Here is a 26,022-nt window from a genome sequence, read left to right as displayed (position 1 = left end):
CACCATGGTGGCCAAGGGTAAGGGTTGCCCTTGCAGTGTGGATTTTCAAGCAGCAGCACCAAGGAGTAACTGGATAAGCACCATGAGGACTTGTGCATGAAAACTCCACATGCTCCATGTGTGAAGCTTAGCATGAGGGACACTGGCTATGACAACAGCCACCAAGAAGGACACTCCTTATCCTTTGGTATATTCAGCAGCTTGGGCAGCATGGTGTATATATGATAAATAAAGCTAAATAAAAATACGGTGATTCATGTGTGTGATGTTTGCACACTCCTCCCCTTGATTGCTAGGGAGGGCTTGTTGAATATTTTTTCTTGCAAACAGGCAGATTCTTATGTGTCTGTATCTTCTACCACCACCCCATCCCTTCTAAGTCTTCCCTCCACATCCCATATCTAATTCTACTTGGGAAAACTGGAGTTGAGGAGTATATTTTTTTAAGTATCAGTCTAACAAAATTCAGTTCTTTCCACAACCTCATTGATCAGTGCTTTTGAGATGGGTAAGAGGCTATTCTTGCGGTGTCAGTCCAGTCTTGGAAAGCAAAATACCACATGGTAGCAGTAGCTGTACAGAAACCCCAGAGAGAGCAGCAAACACTGGGAGAGCCTTCACAGAAATGCCACCAAAGGTTTGTTTTCTGTTCTGGTCTCATTGCTGGTGTGTCTGGGTTCATTGGGTGGGTGTACATGTTGTTAGTTTATTTCCTTTTGCTTTGGAATGTTGTATTTCAGCACATAATCTGGAGTTCCTTGCTGGTCATGCTGAAGGTAAATACTCCCTTTGCTTGGGTTGAAGTTCATTCCTATGGAGCCTGAATCTCTCCTTAGGTCAGGTGCTCTTGGCCTTTCACATCCCTACCCTCACTCTTCCTTTGAGAAAGAGCTGTTAGCAGTTATCCTGTGGAACAAGGCTGGATGGCTATAAATGATCTCTTGAGCATTTTGCCCCAAGTCTCAGGATTTTGTTGATTAATTACATATAAATCCCTGTCCTGGGTGCTATGTGTGTTACACAGCTTCTCTAATACCTACATAACCTTTACCTTTTCCTACTGTAGGAAGCAAGATTCCCAGATGTGAAGAAGGAATATATTGAAGAATTAATCCTCCTCAAGAACTGCTATGACTTAAATGTGTAAGTGCAGAGGCAAGAACCAGAGTGTGTCATACAACTGCAGCACTCTCCCATGTCCCCACCTGCCAGGGATGCTGCTTTAGAGCACATCCAGGCTGGGCCTTCAGCACTGCCTTGGTAGTGCCACAGAGCACAGATTCTTTTTGTTTGTTCTTCTAAATGAGCTGTTTCTAAGTCCTTTCTAGTTCTGTTGTGCTGTAGCTTCTCTGTTTTTAAGATAATTTACTTAAAGATGCTTTTGTCTTACCTATTACTAGGGCTCTTAAAGTGAGTGTCAGGATTAAGGTGTTAAGGTAACTGCTATAAAACACAGTATGGAGATGGGTTGGTGAGTTTTGAGTTGGAGGAAGGCATGCCCTCCTTCATTTCACTGGTTTTTGGACTTTTCTAGGTAAAGCTGACACTGGCTTGGAGTCCATTATTTGGTGTCATGATGTTGGCTTTTATCCCATTTACTTGCTCAAGTAGCAGGGGTACTGTTTGAATTCTTTCACATTGCATTTTGGGGATAGAACAGAGCAAACACATTTAAGGGCCGGTAGGATTGGTTCTAGAGATCTGATGAGGGACTGATTTTGATCAAACTGAGCAGAAACATGAGCAAGAAAATAAATAAAAGGAGAAGAAAAGAATGTGAGGACTTGCTTTCCAAATTGCATTAACAGCTCAGGAATACCTTAATGTTCATCATGCTGGAGATTTCTGGGAGTCAAGTTAGAGTCCAAAGTTTAAAAAAGTGATTAACCTTCCTGCTGAGTTGCATCATCTCCCTGCCCTTCTGGGTAGAGCTGGGGAGTGAAGGATTGCGTGTGCTGGCACCAGCAGCACTGAGGGGAGCTGATTTGAAGTAAATCACTTGTGACTGGTGTCTGATGCTTGGTGGCCTCTCTTTCTCCCTCTGCAGCTGTCTCTGTTATCTCCAGCATGTCCAGACTGGTTACTGGGTGATCCAAGAATGAGGAATAGGTGTTGGTTGCCAGAGTATTCATTTGTATAAACCCAATGCCCTTTCCAGCTAGGGCACTAATTAAGCAGCATTTAAGTGTGTGAGGCTTAGAATTAGTCATTGGGCCATAAGTAAGTTAACTGGTGAGGAACTAAGGGTGATGCCATCATTGGGCACAGATTTCCTATTCTGCTGTGCTGCCTGTGCTGTGAAGTTGTATCTCCCAAGTAGGGCTTCTTGGTTAGAAAGTCAACAGACTAGAACTTCTTTCTGGTCTTTCAGAAGTGCTTTCCCTGCAGTGGTGGAGCAGCTTTGGGGTGCCCACACCGTGGACTGGGTGCACCTCCCGGTGGATGGTTGTGGTGGGAACATAGAAGACAAGCAGAGCCATTCCTTGGGGCAGTTGGGCTGTTGAAGGTGTGCATCTGGCTGCAGGACCCTCCCAGATTGTGTGAAAAAAAACTCGAGTTTGTGTCCTGGGGGGATTTAGCAAAGCCTGATGGAATTAAATCCCACTATTGGCTTCTGTCAGTCTTAATGTGTTCCTTCCCTTTTTGCTCCCGAAATCTCTTCTCTCCCATTGTGTGCCACAGACCCAGGGAGATGAAAAGGTGCTTCCAGGCTTCCCTGTAGGCCAGCTACAGTGCCTGCTCAGCGGTGCATTACCCACTTACTGGATGATAAAGATTTCTTCTCCATATTTTTATTCCTTTAACCAAACCATCTTTTGAGTTGTCACTGCAGCTTTTGTGTGAGAACAAATGGGTCAAAGCACTGGTCAGCCTTGCTGGCAGGGTCTTTTTGATCTCTATGGTGTGTCAAGCTGAATCAGGCTTGAAATATAATAACTAAGGGTGAGTGGTTTTGGGCAGGGGTGAGGCTTTTAACCAGCTCTGTGTCCTGTGGTGCAGATATTAATGAACAGTGCCATGAGTGTGGGTGTGCTGTGCAGCAGGACCCACTTAACTAATTGTCACACACTGGAGGTCAACATCCCCCAAAATCCTCAGCGTTGAAATGGCAACATACAGGAGAGTTCAAATGTACCCTGGCCGTGCCCCAGCTGAAACCCTTTCGTTAGAGCCACGATCTGAGCTCCTTGAAGTTTCTGTTTTGTTGGATTAAAACAGTTATCTTTTACCAAAGGGATGGCAGGAGGTGGGAGCTGGAAGCTATTAAATGCTCAGTGCCAAGATATTTGTTGTTTTCCCTGAAATGATCTTCTTAAAACTTTCAGCTGATGTGAAAGATAAGATGTGGGAGCCCCTCTTAGCAGGGTATCATCTATTCAGCTTTTGTGTGCAGGAGCATTCACACTCAGTCAAAAGCTTCTGGCTCAATATGTCAATACCTGATTAAACAAAAAGAAATGCCCCTGCTTTGAATGTGAAAGCAGAGCTAAAGTAATCGTGCCTTGATAGTGGGTTAATGCTTCAAGCCAGTTCAGATTTCTTAATTAGGGACTGATTTCTGACATCAGGAATGTAAATTAGCTGCAATTATGTCTTTGCTGCAGCCTAGCACCTTCTCATTCCAATAGTTTTACAAATGTTAATTGCTTGTCCTGGCTCTTTTCAGAAGGTTCCTATTCTGCAGCTGGGGAAACTGAGGAACAGCTTGTGTTACTTGCCCCAGCCAGCACAGCTGCTTGGTGAGGGTTTAGAAAAAGCTGTGGGAGCCTGATTCAGGCTGCCCTTTCAGAAGGGTTTCTGAACTGTTTGTGGTTCTCCACCAATGGGGCATTTGAAAACCCCTTGCTGAGTCTTTTCTAAGGTAAAATAATCAGTTAAACTACAGTTACCTGACAGTTATGACTGTTTGTGGTAGGACCTCACATATGCTGCATTTACAGGCCATTAGGCAAAATTTCAGCAATTTTAGTGGTTATTTTCTAAGTGCTGTTCTCACCAGACCAGTTTCTAGTGGAATTTGGGTAATGCTGGTGTGATTGCAAGCTTTGTTACAATGAAACTTGTATTCAGAGTTTGTATTCCATGGAGATACACATCTTAAACTTCATTTTGTCTCTGCTTTAATCATGGAATCACAGAATAGTTTGGGTTGGAAAGGCCATTAAAGATCACCTAGTTCCAGCCCCTCTTCCATGGTTAGGGACATCTTCCACTAAAGCAGGTTGCTCTGGCTGCTTTAATGTGAAGGTAGATTGAGAATGGAGGCTTTGATTCAAGTTTGAATCTGTAGTAGTTTGTTGAGGAATACATGACCCTTTGTAGGGATTTTTGTGCTATTTTTTTCCATAGGTGATTAGTAGCTCGTCCATACAAGTTTCATGTATGTTAACTTAATTATTGAAAGACAAACCTTTTTGCTTTACCTTCTGCAGCCACGCAGCTGATTATTTTTCATTTAATTCTCAGTCATTTAGTTGCAGTTTGCTCTAGTACAGGACCACCCATGGTCCTTACAGGGCAGGCTTTGACTGTGACCTCATAATTATCCAATACTAAAAACTGGACAAATGAGAAATGAACCTGAGCTCCCCAATCCTGAAGTAACTATATTTATCTTTTCAGACTTTGTAACTTTCTTCTGGAAAATCCAGATTACCCAAAGAAGGAAGGCAGAGTGGTTTTAAACCCCAGCAGCAGCCTGCTTGCCAGCCAAGATGAGACAAAGGCAAGTGAGAGTATCCACATCTCCTGCTGCCTCTGGGCAGTCTGTTCAGCCTGAGTGGACCTTGGGATGTCTGCTTTGATTAGTGTGTGTTTGCAGAGTGCTTGACTGAGCCTGGCTTTCACAGGAGGCCTCTGGGTATGTGTAAGGCAGTGTTAAATAGCAATAATTAGTTGCTTGCAAGATGACTTCCAAGCCTTTTCCTGTTTGGCTGTGCCAGAGCTGCACAGTGTCTGCTCCGTTGCCTCCAGCAAGCCCCTCTGCCCTGCCTACCTGTCACTGCTCCATCTCAAGTGTTCATTCTGATAACTGAGACAAGAATTCCACAATCATTCTGTCACATGAAGTAGCCTTGGCCCTTAGGTCTCTCTTGTGAGGCCTTTAGGCATTGCCTTGCAGCCTCCTAACTGCAAATCTCCCTACAGATGCTTAAATTTGTGTTTTAAACCATCCATTTAACAAAAAATTCTCTCTGAGCTACACTCTGAGGGTGTTGTGTGGCCTGGGAGAGATGTTGAATACCTCTTTCTACTGTTGGAAGTGTTTCTCTACCTCAAGCTGATAAATTGTTCATGATGAGGAGTGAACAACTTTTCTAAATATTTCTTTTTGTTGTCTCAGGCAGCCACACACCATGGTTTTAAACTACATTTTACCTTGTGCAGGTCACCTGCAGAGGTGCCTGGGCCAGTAGGCTTTGCACCCACACTGTGCTAAGGTGCTCAGAGTTGAGTGCCACATACTCTGAATTTTGGGTGGTCTTGCAGAATGCCCTGATCACTGAGAGAGCCATTTTTGACATTCCTGGGTGTATTTATAGCAGCCTTGTAATCTTTTTCATTTTCTCCTTAGGTGCCTAAAGTGGACTACTTTGACTTTTCCAAACTTGCCCCTCTTGACCAGAGGTGCTTTATTCAGGCAGCTGATCTCCTTATGGCAGACTTCAAAATGCTGAGCAGCCAGGACATCAAGTGGGCCCTGCACGAGCTCAAGGGGCACTATGCAATCACACGAAAGGTGCTCCAGTTCAAGTCTGTTTTCTTTCCTGGGCTTATCTCCCATGGCTGCAGAGATCACTGTGATGGCTTTGGCCTTACTGTACCATCTGCTGCTGTGTGGTTATGGGTTTTATAATAATCTTCCTTTCCTTTTAAGAAGTTTTAATCCATTTAGTAGAGATTTTCAAAATTTATTGGCCAGACAGAATGCTGCAGGAAGTTTTTACTTTCCTTAATAGGAGAGCTGGGGAAACATGAGCTGCCTCATGGTGGGTGATGCATTAAACTGGGAAGTGTTCCTGTATGTCGCCACTGAAGTGCAGTATAATTGCCAATAAAACCCTGGCATTTAGTTAAATCTTAAAACATTTAACTGCTGCTGCTCTCTTCATGGAATTAAGAAGCAGCCTGAGTATCACTGTCCTGCTTTGTCTTATTATGACTTGTGGCATGAGTCCTGTATTCCTTATAGAAGAACTTCACTGTCATGGAGATACAAAGACATTTGTTTGAAGTATCAGCAAACTGAATGTCAGTGTGGGTTCAAGTTTTTGACTTAGATTGGCTCCTCTGATATGCCTTTGCTTGAGCTTGTTTCTCTACTGTTCCAGGACTTGACTAAAACAAACTTGTCTGTTCTCTTGACTGATTGAGCACTGAGTATTTGAACCTCACCTTTTTAAACAAGAAGCCAAACCCAGCAACAAAAAAAGAAGCCAAACCAACTCTGTTTAATACAGCTGGTGCCCACTTTGATATTAACAGCTGAGCTGTTATGAAGTATCATTCACCTGTTTTGTTTTTATAGAATAATTACTTTGAGTACATAAAGCAACAAGGTGAGCAGAGGAAAGATGTGAATTTGCCTCTCTTTGGAGTGTTTGGCTTTCTAGTTTTGGATCAGTCCTATGCCCATGTTTGTACAGTGCTTCAGCTTGAATTAAGTGCTCCTGCTTTCTTCCAGGCACAGGATTAGAGGCTGTATGTTGTTTTCCAGGCCTTTTCAGATGCTATCAAAAAGTGGCAGGAGCTGTCTCCCGAAACCAGCGGGAAACGAAAAAGGAGGAAAGAAATGAATCAATATTCCTATATAGACTTCAAATTTGAGCAAGGTAAATGCCAAGCTGTGTGTGTTGTGCTCTCTGCATCATTATTGTAAGCAGAACTGGCTTGCAGCTGAAAGCAACTCTTGAAAGGAGATGTGGTCCCAAAAGAGCTGAGTTTCTGTCAGTGGTATCTGTTTTGGAGATGCTCCTCATTAGCACCTCTGCTTGGTAAAGTCCTGTGTGAGCTGCTGAAAGTCTGCAGCTGGTGGTGTATGCAGGAGGAAGGATTTAAGCTTTGTTCTGGCTGCTTTATCCCTTTTTATTGAGCCTTTAACTCTGCTTCAGGGGATGTGAAAATTGAGAAGCGCATGTTCTTCCTGGAGAACAAGAGACGGCACTGGAGGACCTATGACAGGCTCTCCCTTCTGCCCCCAGTGCTGCTGGAGCAGGAGTTCTATGAGCAGAAAGTGAAAGAGATGGCAGAGGTGAGTGATGGGAGCTGCTTTGATCATGTGCAAATCTGCAACAACTGTTGAAGTTTTGGCCCTAAACATGAAAAATCTGTCTCCTACAGAAACTCAAACAGTGAACCAAGTATTGAATAACTCTGTTTTCCCCTTCCCTACCTGTTACACATATGTCTCTTTCCAAGAAACTCCATTATAAAGGAAAGAAGCCAAGCACAGAATTTCATTTTTACTTAAATATGCAGCTGCTGCTTGTGCAAACACCTTTCTGGAGGGGAGAGTTTGCTATGAAGTGGTGAAAACTCTACTAATTAACTCTTTCCTCTAACTGATAGCAGGCTTCTCTGCTGCTTTAGGGCATGTAATTGCAGCTCAGTGTTGGTGGTGAGTAATGGCCAGGCCCAAGGCAGTGTGTCCACTCACTCTGCCCTCCCCAGGCTGGCAGTCCTGTGGCTCCAGAAGGGTTTGTCCTGTGCTGAGAACTGGGTCTTTTGAAGCAGAACCTGCAACACCCACTGCTGTGTTGTCTTCCTCTCCTAGGCTGAGGAAAGAGTGAACTCACAGCTCTGCACCCACAGTCCTTTCTAAAGTAGCTTCTTAAAGATCCTTGTCTCTTAGGCAGATGGATAAGGTCTCCTTTGAAACAAAAAGCTCATGTTCTCTGGAGGGGCCCATTGGGTGAGATCATCTCTGCCCATGGAAACCTGAACCCCACAAGACAGAATTTGGTTCTTTGTTCTTGCTGCCTTTGCTTCTCCCATCTGTTTTAGCTGAATCATAAATAGCTTAATGGATTGGAGGGATGGGCTGAGTGATGTTACAAGCAGACAGAGAGCCTTTTATGGTGGTTTGTGAGTCCTGAGATAATGTAAATGAGTGGAGAGTTTGGAAAATTGCTTTATCCATTCTGTAAATACAGATGCACATGTCTCTTGCAGCATGCAGACTTCCTCCTGGCTCTGCAGATGAACGAGGAGCAGTATCAGAAGGTCAGTATCTATAATGTTCTAAGTTGAATTCAGCTTGTGCACAGACACTGTTTTGCACTTCCTTCTTCACAGATACTTTAAGCTCTGGAATGGAGCTTTTCTGAAGCTGCATTTCCCTCTGCTGCTTTTGCTGAGCTGGCAAAACCTGTGTAATATTTGTTGGCTGGCTTTTAGGAAAGGTAGACAGGAGCTGAGGCCAGCAAGACAGTATTGATGCATGTAATGATCTGTAGTAATTCAGCTTGTATCTTCACTGCTCAGAACAAACATTGCAACAGAATAGCATCAGGTTTGCTTTCATTCTTTATGGCTGTTTCAAACAGATCCACTGTTGTTGGAGCTTGGCCAGTGAGAAGGCCTTCCTCATTTGCAGGAAGAATTCTTTAAAAACCTGAAAATCAGCTCTTCTGCTTCAGAGAAAATGTAGAAAACAGTTCAGCGGCTGTGCATTACATTTTGGTTTCAATGTGCATTCCCTTTTCAAACATGGAAAAGTGGGCTATACTTATACTTTTTAGCAGTGGCAAACTTCTCCACCTCCACAGTTAAGAGGCCAAGACAGGGTCTGCCCAGGCAAATAGTAAGTGTTCCTTTAGAGGGTAACAGATCTGATTCTTAGTTTTCCCCATGAAAGTGGAGTGTACACTCAAGCTGCTTCCCTGTGACTGCAGCTTCCCAAACCCAAAATGCTGCTCTGCTGTGAGCTAAGAATTATTAATCACTGCATGTTCTGTAGCTCTTTGGAACCTGTCAAGCAGGACACGTAGACACAAAGTGACTTAAAACTGAGTTTCTAATTGCACTTAGGGAGTTTGGACCACCAAATAAGATATCTAATGGAATGGTGTATATCTGTAGCTGTTTTTTAGCATTAATGCTGGCAGTTTTTTCTGGCTTGCAGTTGTGTGTGTGTGTTGCTATAGCTGTTGATGTTTTGATACTGATTCCTCTGGTGGCTGCAGGATGGGCAGATGATCGAGTGCCGCTGCTGCTACGGGGAGTTTGCCTTTGAAGAGTTGACTCAGTGTGCAGATGGTCACTTGTTCTGCAAGGAGTGCCTAATTAAATATGCTCAGGAGGCAGTTTTTGGCTCTGGGAAGGTAAGGATTTCACAACTGGACAAGGGGGAAATGGGTAATTGCTGTTGGGAGATGACATTGCTGTTTGTGTGGCGCTGTTACTTAAAACAGATGTAACTGCACTTCCCAGGAAATACTTGAATGGAATGGTGTCCTGAAATCCAAGTCAGTCTTGCCATTAGTGAAGCCAACAACTTCACAATGTAATCTTTGCTCAGGATTTCAGGGTTACTAACCTCCTTTTTTTTTTTTTTTTTCTCTATGCTTAGCAATTTGATTGTTAGGAAAACTTTATACAGTGCTCATAGTAAAACAATAACTTGTTTGGTTTTTATTTTCTACTAAATAAACCAGTGGTATCTGCACAGAGAACAATTATCTCTGACTTGGCCTGTCTCCTTCTACCTAAGAGTGTTTGTCCTTCATAATATCACTGTGATCCCAACTTAATTGGGGGGTTGGTTCCTCTATGGTACTACTAACCTCCTTAGTCTCTGATTTAGCTAGCAATTATCCTTGTACTTAGCTGAGTTATAAACAAGTCATTAACCTGCTCTGAAGTGTGTCTGCTCCTTTGCCTCAGGATATGATGCTCAAACTGTGGGATGCTGTTGTACTCTGGGATCCATTTCATGTAAATGTATAAACTGGCAGCTATATTTTATATGACTTTATTGAAAAGAATGTAGTGTGTGAGTGCTGGTTCTCAGCAGAGACTGAACAATAATAACGGGCTGATATATGGTCACAGTGAACTTGGAGTGAATTGTGATCCTTGCTGGCAGCAGCATCTTCCTGCCCAGTGCTTGATTGGGGCCTGATTTGTTTAATTAGGCTTATTCTTTCTGTAGTGAACCCATTCTCTGGCAGTCATCTTGGGTGGATTTAGATGAGATATTGGGAAAAATTTTTTGTTATGGGGCACTGGCATAGGTTACTCAGAGAAGTTGCAGATGCCCCATCCCTGGAAGTGTTCCAGGCCAACCAAGCTGGAGAAGGCTTGGAGCAAGCTGGGATAGTGGAAGCTGTCCCTGCCCATGACAGGGATTTAGAACGGGTTGATTTTTAAAGTCCCAAAACCCAAGTCATTCTGAGATCTGCTGACCTCAGCTCTTGCTCTGTCTGAGCAAGGCTCTGCACCGATTTGCTTGGAAATGTTCTGGATCCTGAGTTGCTCTTTGCTAATGTCATACTGAACCTGAGCCCTCTTTCCAAACCCAGTCAGAGCTCAGCTGCATGGAAGGCAGTTGCACATGTTCCTTCCCCACCAGTGAGCTGGAGAAGGTGCTTCCAGAGAACATCCTCTGCAAATACTACGAGCGGAAGGCTGAGGAGGAGGTGGCTGCTGCCTGTGCAGATGAGCTCGTCAGGTGAGTGTCCCACAGAGAGTGCTGCACTTACTGCTGTGGAAAATTGTTCCCTGGAACTCTATGTTTGTGCTGACTCTGAGATAGGTGGCTTTTAAAGAGCTGGATTATAAATTCAGTCTTCTGCCTTCCCAGGTCTGTTTTTGTTCTGCCTTTGACTAGGAGCAGATTAAAATTCAATAGACTTGTCTCCCCCAAGACTTGCTTGCCAACTCTGTGCTGATCCACTAAATTACATGGTCAAAAGCAGTGCTGAGCATATAATATTTTGATTGCAAACGGGGAAGTGATTGAAGAAATATGAGCAAAAAGGCAATAGTCAGCACATCCTGGCAACAGGCAATGGGTTGGCAGCCTTAGCAACTTCCATGCAGCTATTTGACTAAATCAGCTTTCAGCAAAGCTATGTTTGGCATTCTGCATTAATGGCATCTTGTTTTGGGCTACAGGTGTCCCTTCTGTAACTTCCCAGCTCTACTGGACAGCGACGTGAAGCGGTTCAGCTGCCCCAATCCCCGCTGCAGAAAGGTAATTGGGGCTTACTTCATATTTGGTCTCTTCTGGAGTGTTGGGCAGGAGAGCTGGGAGGACAGTTCACCCTTCCTGGTAGCAGTATCTCGTGTGACTGCATAGGGCAGCCAAGTGTTTGCTGGATCCTACTGATCTTCTATAAAATTGGGTGCCTGGACAGGTGAATTTCAGGGCACTGTTGATAGAGGAAGTGTCCTGTCTTTTCTTGACAGGTGTTGGCTAAAAAAGCCTAATAGACAGTTAAATTCTGCTGTCTGGAGAAATTGAAGTTGCCAGCACTGAGCTCTGGTGTGAAAATTGAACTTACTTTGTGGGGGGGAGAGCTGTTTATGAAATATGTTAACATCTACCTTTCACAATGGGGAAAGGAATGTCCTGGTGTTGGGGCAAGGAGGTTTGCTAGGCACTAGGTGGCAATGTTGATTCACGTTTAAATCTCAATTTTTTTCTAACTGTTTTTGCAAAAGCCAAGCTGTTTTCAAAATGTACATGTGTCAGCACTAAAAAACAGAATTTGTGCTTGAAAAACATGAACCCTTCAATGGGCAAAATGAATTGAAGTTGCTTTTTCCCTGAAACGTGCAATGCAGCAGAGTAACCATGGTAAGAGGGATCAGTGCTGAAATGTTCCTTTCCTACTGCTTCACTGTTTCATTTCCTTCCTAGTGTACTGCCTGTTCCCCCCCTCCCTGGGGTTACAGCATTCCAGTGGGCTGGATTTCTGGTTTCCTGGACAGCTTGTGTTGATTCATTAGCTGAAAATCTGCTGAGTAGCTTTGTGCTCTTCTTAGAAGTCTTTAACGACTTCAGGATTTGAAGTCGAGGGTGAGGAATTTGAATAGCAGGATGTGGTGGCTCAGCATCAGCTGCAGTGGTTCTTCATATTCCTGCTATCTCCTCTCTCTCCAGAATGAAGAATTTCAGTTAATGCTCTTGCTTGCAGGAAATGGTTGCCCTAAGGGAGGAAAGGGCTAATCTAGGGAACTCCACAGAGCTTGGAGAGGATGCATTGGCTTTGCTAGCAGTGCCTCTGGCAGACTTGCTGGTGGTGATGACTGATCCTGGAAGGAGTCCCTCTCGGGTTGGAAGGACTGCGCTCACATAGCTGAACCTAAAGCAAGGGGAAATGTAGAAAGGGGAAGGTCAAAATGTCTCTCCCAAAATCTCAGAGCTCTTTGAGGGTAGGGAGAGGAGGACCAGATGGTGGACCTGTTGTATCACTGTGCTCCATCACCTGGATCCTTTGTCTGGCTTTGGGAGTTTGTGTTGATACCCTCGGGGTCTCCATTAAATCTTGCAGGGAGGTTCATTCATATTTGGGCCAGCTATGGATAGGTTGTAAAGCAAGTGATGTGAACCAGCTGCAAGCCTTCACTTTGGCTCTGTGTCTGTATGCTGGGCTCAACAGTAAGAGCTCTACCCAGGTCACTGCCTGTGCAACTCACCTGTAGTTCCAGTTATTTGCACCTTGCAGGGGCCAAAATGTGGCTAATTGTAGCTTGAGCAACAGGCGGAGCTGCCCTGCCTCCTGTGAGTGCCCAGCTGCACGGGGAGCATGCAGATGAGCTGGCACCATCTGCCAGGGCCACTGTGGCTCCAGCTGTGTGGCGTCAAGTTTGGCTCCTGGTTAGGTGGCCAGGGCTAGAATCCTAATATGACAAATAGCAGGGTGGAGGAAAAGCTTAGTTAGCCAAGGAAAAAGACCACTTATCTCCAAGCCACCCTACAATGCATTCTGTGTGTGTGCAGTCTGAGCTGGTGCTGGGGCAGAGGCAGCTTTCACTCAGGTTTGGCTGAGTATTGAGGTTTTGCTCTGTAATAGGCTTCTGACTGCACATGGAGCCAGGCTTCTTGGTAACAGGAGGGTTTTCCAGTCCTCCATCTTGGAGGGATCCCTGCATGGAAGCAGCACTCAAATTTCTCAGCTCCAACGATGCACATTCCTCCTCCCAGCACTACAGAGCAACCCAAAACTGGCACCTGTGGTAAAACAAGGAAAGGCACATGTTGCTGGTTGAGTTGTGCAGCACTGGGAGGTGAGGGTGCACTTCTGCATGGTGGGGGAAATGCTATTTTCCACCAGAAAAGGAAGTCCATCCTCTCTGCTCAGCCTCCCTCCTCCCAAGACCCCACAATGCTGAAGACAAGGCTTTTGTTCCCAGCTGCTGCTGCCGGCCCTGGCGCCGTGTTGTGGGAGAGGGAGATGGTTTCCCTTCTTTGCAGTCTCAGCACAAAGCACTGCAGGGCTTTCAGCCAGCAAGAGATGGGGAGCTGAAAGCTGCTGTTGCCATGGAAATAATGCATGCACGGAGCAGCGGAGAGCTTGAAACCCCCAGCACTCCTTTCATAGCCAGGCCACATTGCAGGGACTTGCATTTCCAAGAGTTTTCCTTAAAACTCCTTTTCACAGCATGGAATTTTAATTGCTTTATGGTACCCAGTTGTCTGGGTCAGTGCTGGCTGGGTGTAAGTGGTGATGGCATGTGGCTGCATAGTGTGGGATGGCATTGTCCTTGGCCTGTGCATCCACAGTGTGTTTGGGGACTGCCTTGAGCATTGATGTGCCTATCTCAGATGGATAAAATTTCTCCTCTTTGGCCTTTCATCTTCAGCTTAGGCTCTCTGGTCACCAGCAATCCTCATGTTGTTTTAATTAGCAGCACTGAGACTCTGTGTTTTAGGGCACGCCTTATTAAGCTGTTCCATGTCTTGGGATTGATTTGGAGGTGCTGGCTAGGAACAGATGCACCCAGCTGCTTTAAGCCTTCATTTTCTGCTGGAAGTGAGGCAGGTTTAAACTTGCACCGAGCTGTGCCTGAACACAGCCACTCTTAGCAGGGCACCACCAGCACCCATAATGAGTGTGAGTCGCACTGAGTGGTTTGCATGGCTCTGAGAGGAGGGGTCTTGCTGAAATAAATTACTGCTTGATCAACAAGACCTAAATTTGCAGAAGGAGGTGAGGGTGATACTGTGACACCTGTGATCTCTGTACCTGGTACAGCAAGGCACATGCAGCTGCTTGTGGTTCAGAGGTGGGTAACACTGCTTAGGAGTGTTTTATGGAGTGTAGGGGGAACTGTTTGTGTAATCCAGCACCCAGCAGCAGGGGATATGTTCAGGATGACACAGCTGTCCAAGGATGTCATCCAACACATACCACAGGGCCCATTACTTCTGTGCTAAAGGCTGGGCCATGCTGCCCAGAGCTGCCCTGCCCGACTCCAGATGTGCTGTGGATTTAGGCTTAAACTGTATCAGGATTTGTAGCTGGCAGGGTGCGTGTGCAACATGGAAAAAAAGATTGTCCTGGTTGGAGAAATTGAGCTTGTCCAGAATGCCTCAGAGTAGGATATACATATGGAGAATTACTTAATTCTCCATGTTTTGCAACATGTTTTCCCAGCTGTTGAAGTCTGCTGTCTCATTCAGCTTCCTGACAGCAGAGCAAACATTTTGAAAGTCCCGTGGCCCCATCTCATTCTCTGTTCAGACATTCTTATTGCTATTATCCGTATGTTTTTTTTTGAGCCTGTTTATTTGGATTTGATTGTTACTTGGAGCTTAGCCCCACAGCTTTAGTACAGAGCAGAGCCGAAGGTGGCATTTGTTGTGGCAGACCCTTTGCTAATTTCTTCTTGGTGACAATGACCTCAAGTCCCAGCTCCTTTGTTTAAATTCCCATCCTCCTGTGTCTTTTAAGAAAATTTGCTGGGACAAGGAAGAGAGGGAAGTGTGGTGAGGATGACCTTGTTACATGTCTTCATAGAACTACAGAATGGTTTGGGTTGAAAGGACCCTTAAAGACCATTCATTCTCAGCCCCCTCTCCCACCATGGCCAGGGACATTTTCCACTAGAGCAGGTTGCTTAGGGCTCTGTCTTGGCCTTGAACACTTCCAGGGATCAGGCTTGGGAATGGAGCATTCATGCCTGTGTCTGCTTGGATCTGGAGACCTGTCTCCCAGGTGTCCATGTCAGCAGAATTCTCTAAGCCATCTCTTCATGGCTCTGCCACCTTCCTCCTGAGCACTGCATCCCCAACACCTCCTGCTCTGGAGCTCTCCACTGCGCCCTTTTTAAACTTGCAGTGCACATGGGAACTCTCCGGGCGTTCTGGGTGCCAAAACCACAACAAATGGCGAGTTTCCGTCTGTCAGCTCGGCTCAGCCCAGCTCAGGCTCTCCACGGCTGGGCAGGCGATTTTCATTTTTCTTCCATAAAAGGACATTGAGGCTCGGCTGCAGCCGCGGTGCCGGTGCCGAGCCACAGGCAGGGCGAGCGCGATGCTATCGGAGCGCGCCTCCTTCCCTATCTCCGCACAGGGATGGGCCAGAGGGAGGGACCAAGGTCGAAGGTGGGGTTGAGGTGATTGTAGGCAGCAGATAACACCCCACTAGGTTTTATTGCCAGGTTCTAAAGGGAGATAGATAACAGGAGAGAGTTTGTGGTACAGCAAACCTTAAAAGTACAGTCCCGTGGAGGACGGGCACGTGCGCTGAACCACGTGGGCTGTGCCATCGAGGTGGGGAGGGTCAGAGTTGCCTGGGGAGTGCTGAGAGTTGGGAGATCTTCTCATCCCCAGATTTATGCTGGGCAAGCTGCTTATCCTGGGAGGAAACTGCAAGGGGAACAAGGGAAGGCCACGGGCTGGGGGTAGTGTCTTACACCATGATTTTTGCTGTGTGCTTGGAATGGACAGGAGCAGTTGCCAGAATTAAACGGTGCCAGCAGTAAGTTGGTCCTAAATTCCCCTTTCCAGAGAAGAAGGCACAATGATCACTCCAAATCACTGCTTGCCAGCTTGTCACCCTTTGAGACACATAGGAAAGGGCTGTAGAAGCTTTGAGAATACCCCACCTGGAAAGAGGGCAGGAGTGGGCTGGGTTAATTGCTGTGGTGGGGTGGAGAGACTCCATCAGTGGGAGCTCAGGTGCTGCTGCTGCTTTAACAAGGTCAAGTCTATTTATGCAGTGGTATGTGGAAATGCTTCACTTGATAAATGAGTCTGACAGGAGGAGAGGGTGAGGCCCAGCCTGGAAATGGACCTGAGGAAAGAGGTCAGATTAAATGGGGTATCTGTCTCTTGCAGAGGGGTGGGAGGGAAAGCTGCTGAAAGCAGGAACTCAGGCTAGTCCCTTTAAAAATGAACTGTGTAAGTCAGTGCAATTTGGAGCAGCAAAGCTTACTCCTTGTAAAAAAAGCTTGCTTTCTGCCTTGTACAGCAATATCCAGTCAGTGAAAAGCCAGTTGAAAAGGCTGTTCACTGACCAGTGAGTGCCTCTGTGCCAGGTTCATACGAGGGAGCAGTGCTACCTTCCATTCATAGCTTTGTCCTTTGCTGGGGAAAGGTTCAGAAGTAATAAACCTAAAGGTTCAGAAGAAATAAAATAAAATCTTCATGTGGAGATGGAAATTTAAGCTTCAACATCTTGTTTAGCCTTTTGTCCCTGGGCAAAGGGAGCCTGCAACTATTTAGGCCAAGGGAACACTGAGAGAAACAGCACACCTGTGATGGTCAGTTCTGATTTATGGTGACTGTCTTTGGAGATAGGTGATGGATTCCATGAGGAATTGGATAAGAACACCCTGAGTGGGTTGTGAAAGACTGTTGGCTCCCTTGAATGTGGAGAATTGGCAGAGTGGCCATAGCCAGACTCCTGGAGCTGGAAGGCCCCTGAAAGCTGTAGTTGTGCTGAGGCTGAGACCTGCTGCAGGCTGAGATGAGCTGGCAGCTTTGCCATTTCCTCCTCAAACCCTTTGAAAATGAAAGGGACAAGAGGGTTTTCTTCTGTCTCATGCAGACAAGAGTGGCAGTAATGTAACATGGTCAACCTAACCTCAGGGAGAAACCCTAAATCTCTGTATGGACCAAAGTGCTCAGATTCCCTCATTTTTTTTTTCTTTTTTATTTTATTTTTAAACAGTGAAGCAACTTTGCTCAGTCACTTGTGTGTCCCCACAGCAGGGTAGCAGTGCCACCAATTGTTCTGGGACTGCTGTGAGCTCAGTGCAGGTCCTTTCACAGCAGTTTAAGGTTAAAACCCTGCCTGGTGTATTTCAGAGTGTTGCAGCAGGGTTATCATTTTGCTGCTGCAGTGGAAATGGATGTTGGAGGGGATGGAAAAAGGCTGTTCCCAAGGCAAATTAAAAACATTGTTCTGACCTTACTCAAGAAGCTGTATCTTCCTTCTCTTTCCTCCCCCTCACATTCCTGTCGTAGTAATCACTGATCTCTAGCCTCAGCTTCATCTGCCACAGCTAACCACTTAAAAAATGCACTTAAAAAACCCCATGCACCTAATTTTGCTGTACCTTAGTGCTTCCAGGACAGAGTTATCTTTGGAGGGGCGTGAGTCAGCAGCAGAGGTTTGGAATAGCATCGAGTCTGGGCACTGATGACTCCTTGGGATGGCCTAACCTGGTGCAGGGAGTGTGGGGAGGTGTTTTGCTTCTCCTTTCTGTTTGCACATAAACAGATTTCAGCAGATGACACAGTCATCAGACTTCCTGAGCTAACACAAGGCTGCTGCAGATGATGGCCATTCTGGAGGCTGTCAGTGGAGTTTGTTTCCTAATTTGGTCACAGTGTGTTCAGGGCTGGCCTGCTTTTCTTTTTTCTTTTTTTTCTTTTTTTTTTCTTTTTAAAAGCACCCATCCTTTTCTGTCATTGTTGTGGAGGGGAAGCTGTTTGTATCTGAGAACCTCCAGCTTCTCTCACTTCCTCTCCACAGAGGAAGTGATACTTGAAAGGCCCAAACCACCATGCAGTTCTGAAGCTGATCTTTCCTTTTTTTTCCCCTTCCTTTGCCATTCTTCTGAGTTAATCTCAATGAGCCTGCTGGGTTTTTATGCTTTCTGGGTAGTCATCCAAGCCCTTTGTGCTGGAGGACTTTGGAGTAGTTCTCAAGTGTCAGATGAGCTGTGCTGCAGTTAAATTATAACATTGATTAGCTTGATTTTTTGAAATATATATTTCAAGAGGGAGTGACGTGTGTGACTTCAGGTAGTGGAAAGAGCACATGTGTTGCTTTGTACATCATCACTCAAAAGAGGCCTGGTACCATGTAGGAAGCTGTAAATGCCAAACAGGACAGGAGACCTTTCAGAATGAGTTCAGTTGTCTTAAAAATCTTCCTGTAGAAGATCCCTGCTTTTCAGTGTTGGAGCAGAGTCAGCTCCAAACCAGCCACCTTCCTGGCATGCAGAGACACTTCAGCCCTTTCACTCTTCATGTGAGTTCTCATTCAGCAATAGGAACAGTCAAAGAATCATCACCAAACCTACAGGCTCCTTTATTGCTTTGGTTCTATGCTGGGCATAGCAGGAAAAGGAGAACATAAAAGGAAAAAACCAAGTTCCCAGGTGATGCAGTAGAGGATGCAGTCCCAGCAGCTTTATTCAATGTCATGGGGAGGATTGTGTGCTTCAGGTGGGGGTGAAGCTGTTGCTCTCGAGGGAGCTGCTGTCAGTCAGAGGAGATTCCCAAGCCTTGGAAGCCTGGGGAAATGCTGGGTTACCTGTTCAAACCCAGCTCTATTTTAGGTTCACAGGACATGTCATAAACAGCTTCAGTAGAGCCTGGGGTTAAGGTGTGCCCGGAGCAGATGGATTAGTGGCATTAAAGGTTTGGCTGTAGATGGGCAGGTACAGGCTGGTCTCAACAGAAATTCTCTGCAGAGAGGAAACTTCAGTGTGTGTCATGTGTGGGATCCCAGGTTACCACTGACCTCTGAAACATGAGTAACGGGGAAATGGGAACACCAAGTGGTGAGGCAGCAGGTTGGAGGGGCAAAGGGAAGGTGAAACACAAGTTTACTTCTAATGTAGTAAAAATCACCTCTGTGTGTCATTCCTATTTGCATATTATCCTCTTATTAGCCATGACTGACTCACCCACCACTTCCACCTGAAAGGAATGATGTGTTTTGAAGTGTATGGTTTATAATCTCAGTAGGCCAGCAATTCTCCTCCTCTTCTCCTCTCCCCTTCCAATGTCCCCCAAAATGCATTCTCTTATTGCTTTTAACCTTCAAGCCTCTTTCTTCTGCTCTCTCTCTGTTACTACTCTTGCATTATTAATGGACTGTAGCAACTCAGCCAGAGCACTGACATTACTAATTACTACTTGTACCAGAGGAATGGGGAGCAAGATAGAAACTGGGTCAGGAAATGTTGTCATCATAAAATGATAGCATCAGAACTGGAGAGGAACTGTGTGTATGGGCAGGTTTGCATTGGAAATGCCTCCTTTACCCTGGAGCACACCTGTGCACACTTACAATGCACATCCTCTTTGCTTATTTGCTGTGTGCAGTTGGGAGAAGCATCTCACGCACAGAGAAGGGTTAATGGACCTGTAATTTCCAGCAGCAGAGAATTGGAGTGATGGGTTGTGTTCTGCCTGGCAGCACTTCAAGCATCACAAAATTCACATGTGCCTCATTGCTGTAGCAGGAAGCCCCTTCCCCTGTTGGTGTCAAAGGCTGAGGAAGCAAAGTGGCTGCGTTTATTTTTGCATTCAGCGAGAGCCTGTCATGCTCGGTGCGTTCAGATTGTCCTTGGTAGCACCAAGGGCATCCCACAGCAGCAAACAGCTCACTCTGCTCCATGTGAGAGAATACAGCTGCTATTAAACCAGAACATTATTTTAGGGATGCAGCAATTAACCTGTGAATATTGGGCATGAGGAATTGCTTGCTTCTGGTTAATGGAGCTGTGCCTCTTCACTCAATTGGGCAAAGCATCCGCTTGGGAATCTGGCATCCCTTGGAGACCTGGTGTGAACAGTTGTCTGTTGTGTTAGCTTTCCCCTTGAGAGGGGGGCACGTGTGAAGATGGGAGTGTCACCGAGTGTAAAATGTGTCGACTCTTATGGTAAGTGACAGTCAGAGAAGGTCATCTCTAAACGCACGCCATCGTCTTTGAATAGTCACAACAGCTGAAATGCATCGGTCAGCAGTAAACTACAAACCCAGAAGTGATCAGAGTGTGCTGGCAAATGACAAGTCCCTCTCCCAAAAACATGCTTACAAAGAAAATGGACAAACTGAAGGCTGATCCCTCCCAGAGGCATAACTTGGTTGCTAGTGATGAGAGCACATCTCTGGGTGAAATGTCTGGTGGCAGATTCCCAAGAAGTCTCTTGGAGACAACAAAGGGACCATGTGTGTCTTCCCTCTCCTTCTGCTGGTCCCAAAATGTGACCGCCTGCCCGTGCATCAGGTGGGGGCCCCTCTTCTGGATGGATGTGGGGAAGCATCAAAGCAGTTGGGGCTTGGTCCCTGCCAGGCATCTCCATGAGCTCGAATTTGCTTCACTGACAATCCCAGGAAGGCGGGAGGCCAGCGCAGGAGCAGCGTGACTCCCTCACAAGTCAGATGGTAACTCACACAAAGCCAGCTCGATATTTAGGCTGGGCAGACTTGACAATATCCCCTTTCAAAGATGATCCGTTAAACTGTCCTCGTCACACACCGCCTTTGGCGCCTGCCTGAGCCTTTTGTAAGGATGAGCAGTATTTAAAAGAGAGGCTGCCTGCTCTAATCTCTACTCCGTGGGCTGTAAAACCCATCCTGCTGTAGCTCACCAACTTTATTTCTCTTACTGCTGGTAATAAGTGTAGGGCTCTTAAATCCAGGCTCGTGTTTTATCCGTGGTGTTGGTGGGGCTGTTATCTTGAAGCAAGCCCAGAGCAGAGCTTTGCTGGTGCATTTGAGGGAGAGCAGACATTCCCATGAAGTGGGAGCTGGTGATAGGCAGTAATTTCTACTGTATTTAATAAAGCCATTGTGAAGCTGGAGAGGTCTGGAGTTTACAAGCCCAGTGTACTTTTTTTTTTAAAAAAGGCAAGTACTGATTTGCCGCTAAAATTGAGCATTGTCAGTGAGGCAAGTACTCTGTCCAAAATTTCATGTGCACGTATTTAATTAAAAGGCAAGAGGGTTAATGAAGCTTTGAGTGCATAAGGCCTCATTCCCTGAATTTAATTTTCTTTAATTGCTCCAGAGATTGAAATTCCCAGCTGTGGTTGTCCCCTAACATGTGAATTAAGGAACCGGAAAGGGACAATTTGATTTGTCTCATTCAGTGCCAACTTCTTCCTCTTTGACTGAATTTTCATCCTTTTGGTTGAAAGGGGACTAGATAAAAATCCTAAAGTCAGTGTTTCAGCTTTGTGGTAGATTTGGCAAAGCTGTGACCTGCTGATACTTTGGACACCGAGGCTGAGCTGAAAAACAGGGAGTGTTTGTGCAGATTGTGTTACTCTTCCATTATGTATTGCAGATCAAGAGCAAATACAGTTTTTATTCTTTTCCCTCCCCAATACCTGTCATCTCATTCAGGATTGGTGGGGTTAAGTCAACAGAATTGCATGGCACAGCCCCAGTCAAGCCAGCCTTCATTAGTGGGCAGTTTCAAAATTAAAAAAATTTAAAAGGGTGGTTTGAGGGTTTGTTGCTGGTTTATAGGGGTATTGGAATAGTGGTCTAAGCCTTCTGTGAGTGTCAGGGTCTCTTTGTGTGAGTTCATAGTCCAAGCTCTGTCCAAGGGCAAGGCAACAATCTAAAATGCAGTGGATTTGTGGACTGTTGAGATAATCAGTGATAGGAAAAACCTGTTCCTGACTTCATTATACCAAAGGCTGATGTCCCTTGCTGAATGCCCTGTATGTTGTGTGCTAGGCCTCTGTTGTGGCAGTTGCTGTTGGATATTCCAAGGCTGCTGTACATTTTTGTGTCCTAATGGGCTTGTTAGCAGCTATAGCCTTGACTGGGTGGTTAATAGTAAAGGATGCTTCAGCAGCAGCAGAGGACATCAGGGGTTAATTTAATGCACACCTAACACTGGAACAACAGCAGCAGCAAGTGTTTGGGGTTTGCCTTTTGGAGGTCTTAACTGTCAGAAATCCTTGAGAAAATATGTAGTAACATCCCCCTTGATCTGGTGGAGACTTGCCCTAAGCCTCCAGCATGTAGTACTGATAGATAAGCATCCCCTGCCTGAACAGGTATTTCAGAGCTGTTGGGCTCTCCCAGAATGTGGGAGAGCCATGTAAGTAAAGGCTGCAGCTAAGCTATGGTGTTTGTGATGCTTCCTGCAGTGCTTTTGGGGGGATTGTTTTGGATGAACTGTGCTTTGCTTTTGGGGAGATATCCTGTCCCTCCCTGATGCTGTGGGACAAAGCACCCTGCAGGGACTCCTGCCCAGGTCATGGAGCTGGAGGGATGTGAGGGTGGCCCTAGAAGTGCACATTTGATTGAGATGGACCATTAACCATCCATATCCATTAAATCTTTGCCTCAGTCTGTAAAACCATTTGGGTTAAAAAAATTTAATCATTTCCTGACATTCTTTCACCCATCCTTATTTCTAAGGATCTGCTCATCTTCAGCTAGGGTCAGCACGAATTCCCCTCTCAGAATTGCACTTCTGGCCTGGAGGAATCCACCTCTTTGCTGCTACCCAGCACCTCTCCTGTGCCTGTGCCCTGACGGTGTGAGTGCCCTCTGCCCTGGTGAATAAGGAATGGCCAGGTTGGAGCTCCGGGGGTCGGGAGCTCCAGGGCCCGTCCCGTGCGCGGCCGCTCCTCCCGCAGTGGGCTGGGGGAGCAAAGGCGATGCTTTAAGTGGTCTCTGTGCTGCTAGCAGGGTAAACAGAGCAGATGTTTCCCCGAGCCAGGGGAGCATTAATGGAATGTGTCGGCCCCGCTGATGTAAAACATGGCAGCGAGTTTTGGGGATGAGGTCAGCGGGACTGAAAGCTGATGGGAGTTTAATGTTGAGGCTGCCTCTCCGAGCCCAGGGGTCAACTGAGAGAGCTGTGGCTAATGGAAAGGCAAGTACACTTGTCATAAATCAGTGCCAAAATGCTGAACAGGCATTGCTGTTGCTGGATGCCACAGCCTGGGGTGGTTCTGTATCTACCCATAAGCTCTTATTCCTCACTGGGTGTCCTTAGTGTCCGTGTTTGATTTTAGAAGGCACAAAGAGGCTAAAAATGGAAGGTTTGGGGAAAGCTTTACCTCCATGTACTGTGAGGACCCTGCGTGCCTCACCTGCTTCACTCCATTGTTCATGGAATCCTGTGGTTGCTGCATCCCGTCCATGTGGGGAATGCCAGGAGGGCAGCCAGGATATTGTTGGGATACCATTTTAAACAAGTTGTCCTCGTGGTCAGAGGAGATGGATCGTGTTTCTGCTGGGAGGTTGCTAGGAAGTCCTGAGGCATCAGGAGGCAAAGCAGGCTTGGCACTGCTTAGAGATCATGTGGTTTTTTTAAAAACAAACGAGTCTTGTAAAAAGTAAAGAGCAGCATTTTCCAAGACAATGAGAAATCAGTTTGCTCTCCGACCAAGCAGCGCATTTCCCGTGAAGCTGGATGCTGTAATGTGCCATTTGCCAACAAGATAAGATGGCTGTATTTGTTCAGTGATTTATCCCCTGTGAAGCCAATCTGAAAGAATGCTTTATTGCTCTATTTATTTTTTCAAAAGAAGCTTCTTTGACCTCATTTTTTTTGTGTAGGGAGCATGCATGCCTTTAAGCTAAATCTCAAAGCCTGGTCAAAATTGGGGTCTGTCTTCAGGGTTGCAGCTTGAAACACAACATCCGTGATGCCATTCAAAAGCCAAGAGGTGAGCAGCTCTCCCCGAGGCTTTTTCTGATTGAAAACCTCATACACACCAACAAAACCAGCTTAAAGGGTTTGGATTTTTCCTTTCAGGGTCCTCCTTTAAGGGCAGAGGTTGAAACAAAACAGATGCTCTTGGATGGTGTCTCTGCTGTTAGAGGCAGTTGCTGTATGAGGACTTGGCTCCTGACACGTGAGGGGAGGATGCTCCCTCCTATTTGTGAGCGGATGTCAGGCTTAATAAAAATCCCCAATCTGAAAGAGCCAGATGATCCCCCTGAGTGAGAGGTATCAGTGCTGTTATGGCATTACCTCCATCCCTTAGTTTGTGCAATTATCCATGTAAGTAAAACCTGAAAGTGCCTCCTTGCAGCGCGTTGTCCCCAAAGAAGGGAAAGGATCGCAGCTATCGGAGCAGCCTGTGGAGAGAGGGATGGATTTTTCAGGTAGCTGGAAGCTGTGCCAGGTTGGGTGTTTGCTGGTAGCCTGCTACTATATTTAGTTTTTCTTGGCCTCCTGGAATGAGGGCATTGAACCTTTCTAGATATGGAGATAGGCACAGCACCAGGCAGCCCTGAGCATGGCTTGCCAACTTTGTTGTGCTTAGAGCCTTGGTCTTCACTGTTCTGTGTCTGGGGTAGAGGATAATGAGATGGGGTTATGTGAGCAAGAGCTGCTTTTGTAGCTTTTCTGTCTGCAGGTAACAACTGGGGTGTTTTTTAAGAGAAGCTTCTGTTTTGAAGGGTTTTGTTGTCCTGAAGCTTTAAGCCTTTGTGGTGTTTCAGGTGGGCAGAATGAAGAACAGGTGCTTTGCAGGAGTTATTAGTTGCCTTTTCCACTTTTGTACCACAAACTAGCATGCAGATACTTTCAGACATAAATTTCTTATACTCTGAGATCCTTTGAATAATTTTGACCTACCTACCCATGCAGTTTAATGAAACATTTTTTTCTTCTTGGAACTTTATTCTGGTTGCAGCTGTTGTACAAGCTATAGATTTCTGGATTTGTCAGAAAACCATGACTTCAGACCACTGGGACTTCGGTGGGTGGGTGAAAGTGCTAACAGATTAATGAGTCTCACTTAGCATCTCCATCTGCCAGACTAAACTGTGTTCTGCACAGGAGACTTAACACAGCTGGTTTGAGCTGGTCTCTGAGAGCAAAGCATCCTTTACCTAGTCCAGGCTGACCCCTGATATAAAAAACCAAGCACTGCAGTGTCCTGGGTGTAATTATATTTGCCCAGAGAAGTTGTGGATTTCATCCCTACAAGGCCAGGCTGGATGGGGCTTGGTGCAGCCTGGGACAGTGGAAGGTGGAAGGTGTCCCTGCCCATGGCAGGGGAGGAACAAGAGGAGCTTTAAGGTCTCTTCCAACCCAAGCCATTCTGTGATGTGTTTCCTTTCCCTTTCCTGATCCAAGCTCTATGGTGAACTCAAGGTGTGCAAATGAATAAAAACAATGGAAAAATGCAGGAAATCCCCTGAGGACCAGGCAGAAGCCCTGGGTCCTCACCAAACACGTGGATCAGCTCCCTTTTGTGACACATGAACTCTCAGGTATTGCTGTGACATTTGCAATGACTTTTCTATGCCTTACCTCCTTACTTATAAGGAGATAAATTAAAACCCGTGGTATAAATGAGATATCTCAATCCCAACAAAGGTGGTTCCTTCTGGGGGAAATTCTTGGGAAGAGCCGTGTGTGTAGCAGTGCTCTCACACAGCACTTGGCTCCAATCTGTCACTGCAAGGGGCAGCCTCAAGGTCCAGCTGTGAGCAGGAATGAGATGCCCTGATGAGGCAAGAGCTGCTGTGCATTAGCTGTAGCTGTTGGTTTTTCTGTTCCCTCCTGTGAGCTCTGAAAGTTAAATGGGAATGAAGTAGCTGCTGAATAAGAGACATGTTATCCCTCGCCTGCATCCGTTTATAGGTGGCAAGTTGCCATGGCTAAGACACTGATCAATTGTTACTCTGAAATCTGGGGTTATTCTTCAGCTTTTTTTTCCTAGGGAAATGGGATCTCTGCCATCTTCAGTGCCCAGGAAGTATCTGCAAAAGTGAGTGTTGGTTTTAGTGTGGGTGCTGTGTGTGCCTGCACATAAACACTCTCCTGCTGTTCCTGGACACCCATTCTCTCATTTTCCCCTTGCCTGTGAGACAGCCCAGAGGCACTGGGGAGCTCCAG

At 46.0% G+C, this 26,022-nt stretch overlaps 1 protein-coding gene across 10 annotated transcripts in view; it reads left to right on the top strand.

Moving 5' to 3' along the window:
• RNF216 (ring finger protein 216) overlaps positions 1 to 26,022 on the top strand; it is a 76,397-nt gene that overhangs the window by 18,227 nt on the left and 32,148 nt on the right. For all 10 annotated transcript variants that reach the window (XM_059861246.1, XM_059861244.1, XM_059861243.1 and 7 more), the window contains 9 exons: positions 1,067 to 1,143; positions 4,624 to 4,726; positions 5,576 to 5,740; positions 6,719 to 6,833; positions 7,113 to 7,252; positions 8,173 to 8,223; positions 9,186 to 9,323; positions 10,524 to 10,672; positions 11,119 to 11,197. In XM_059861246.1, coding sequence (XP_059717229.1) covers positions 1,067 to 1,143; positions 4,624 to 4,726; positions 5,576 to 5,740; positions 6,719 to 6,833; positions 7,113 to 7,252; positions 8,173 to 8,223; positions 9,186 to 9,323; positions 10,524 to 10,672; positions 11,119 to 11,197 — 1,017 coding nt within the window. The remainder of the gene's footprint in view (positions 1 to 1,066; positions 1,144 to 4,623; positions 4,727 to 5,575; positions 5,741 to 6,718; positions 6,834 to 7,112; positions 7,253 to 8,172; positions 8,224 to 9,185; positions 9,324 to 10,523; positions 10,673 to 11,118; positions 11,198 to 26,022) is intronic.

Source organism: Haemorhous mexicanus, chromosome 17, assembly GCF_027477595.1.
Source record: "Haemorhous mexicanus isolate bHaeMex1 chromosome 17, bHaeMex1.pri, whole genome shotgun sequence".
NCBI lineage: Eukaryota > Metazoa > Chordata > Aves > Passeriformes > Fringillidae > Haemorhous > Haemorhous mexicanus.
Note: the sequence above shows the minus strand (reverse complement) of the source record. Positions and strands in the feature narration are given on the sequence as shown.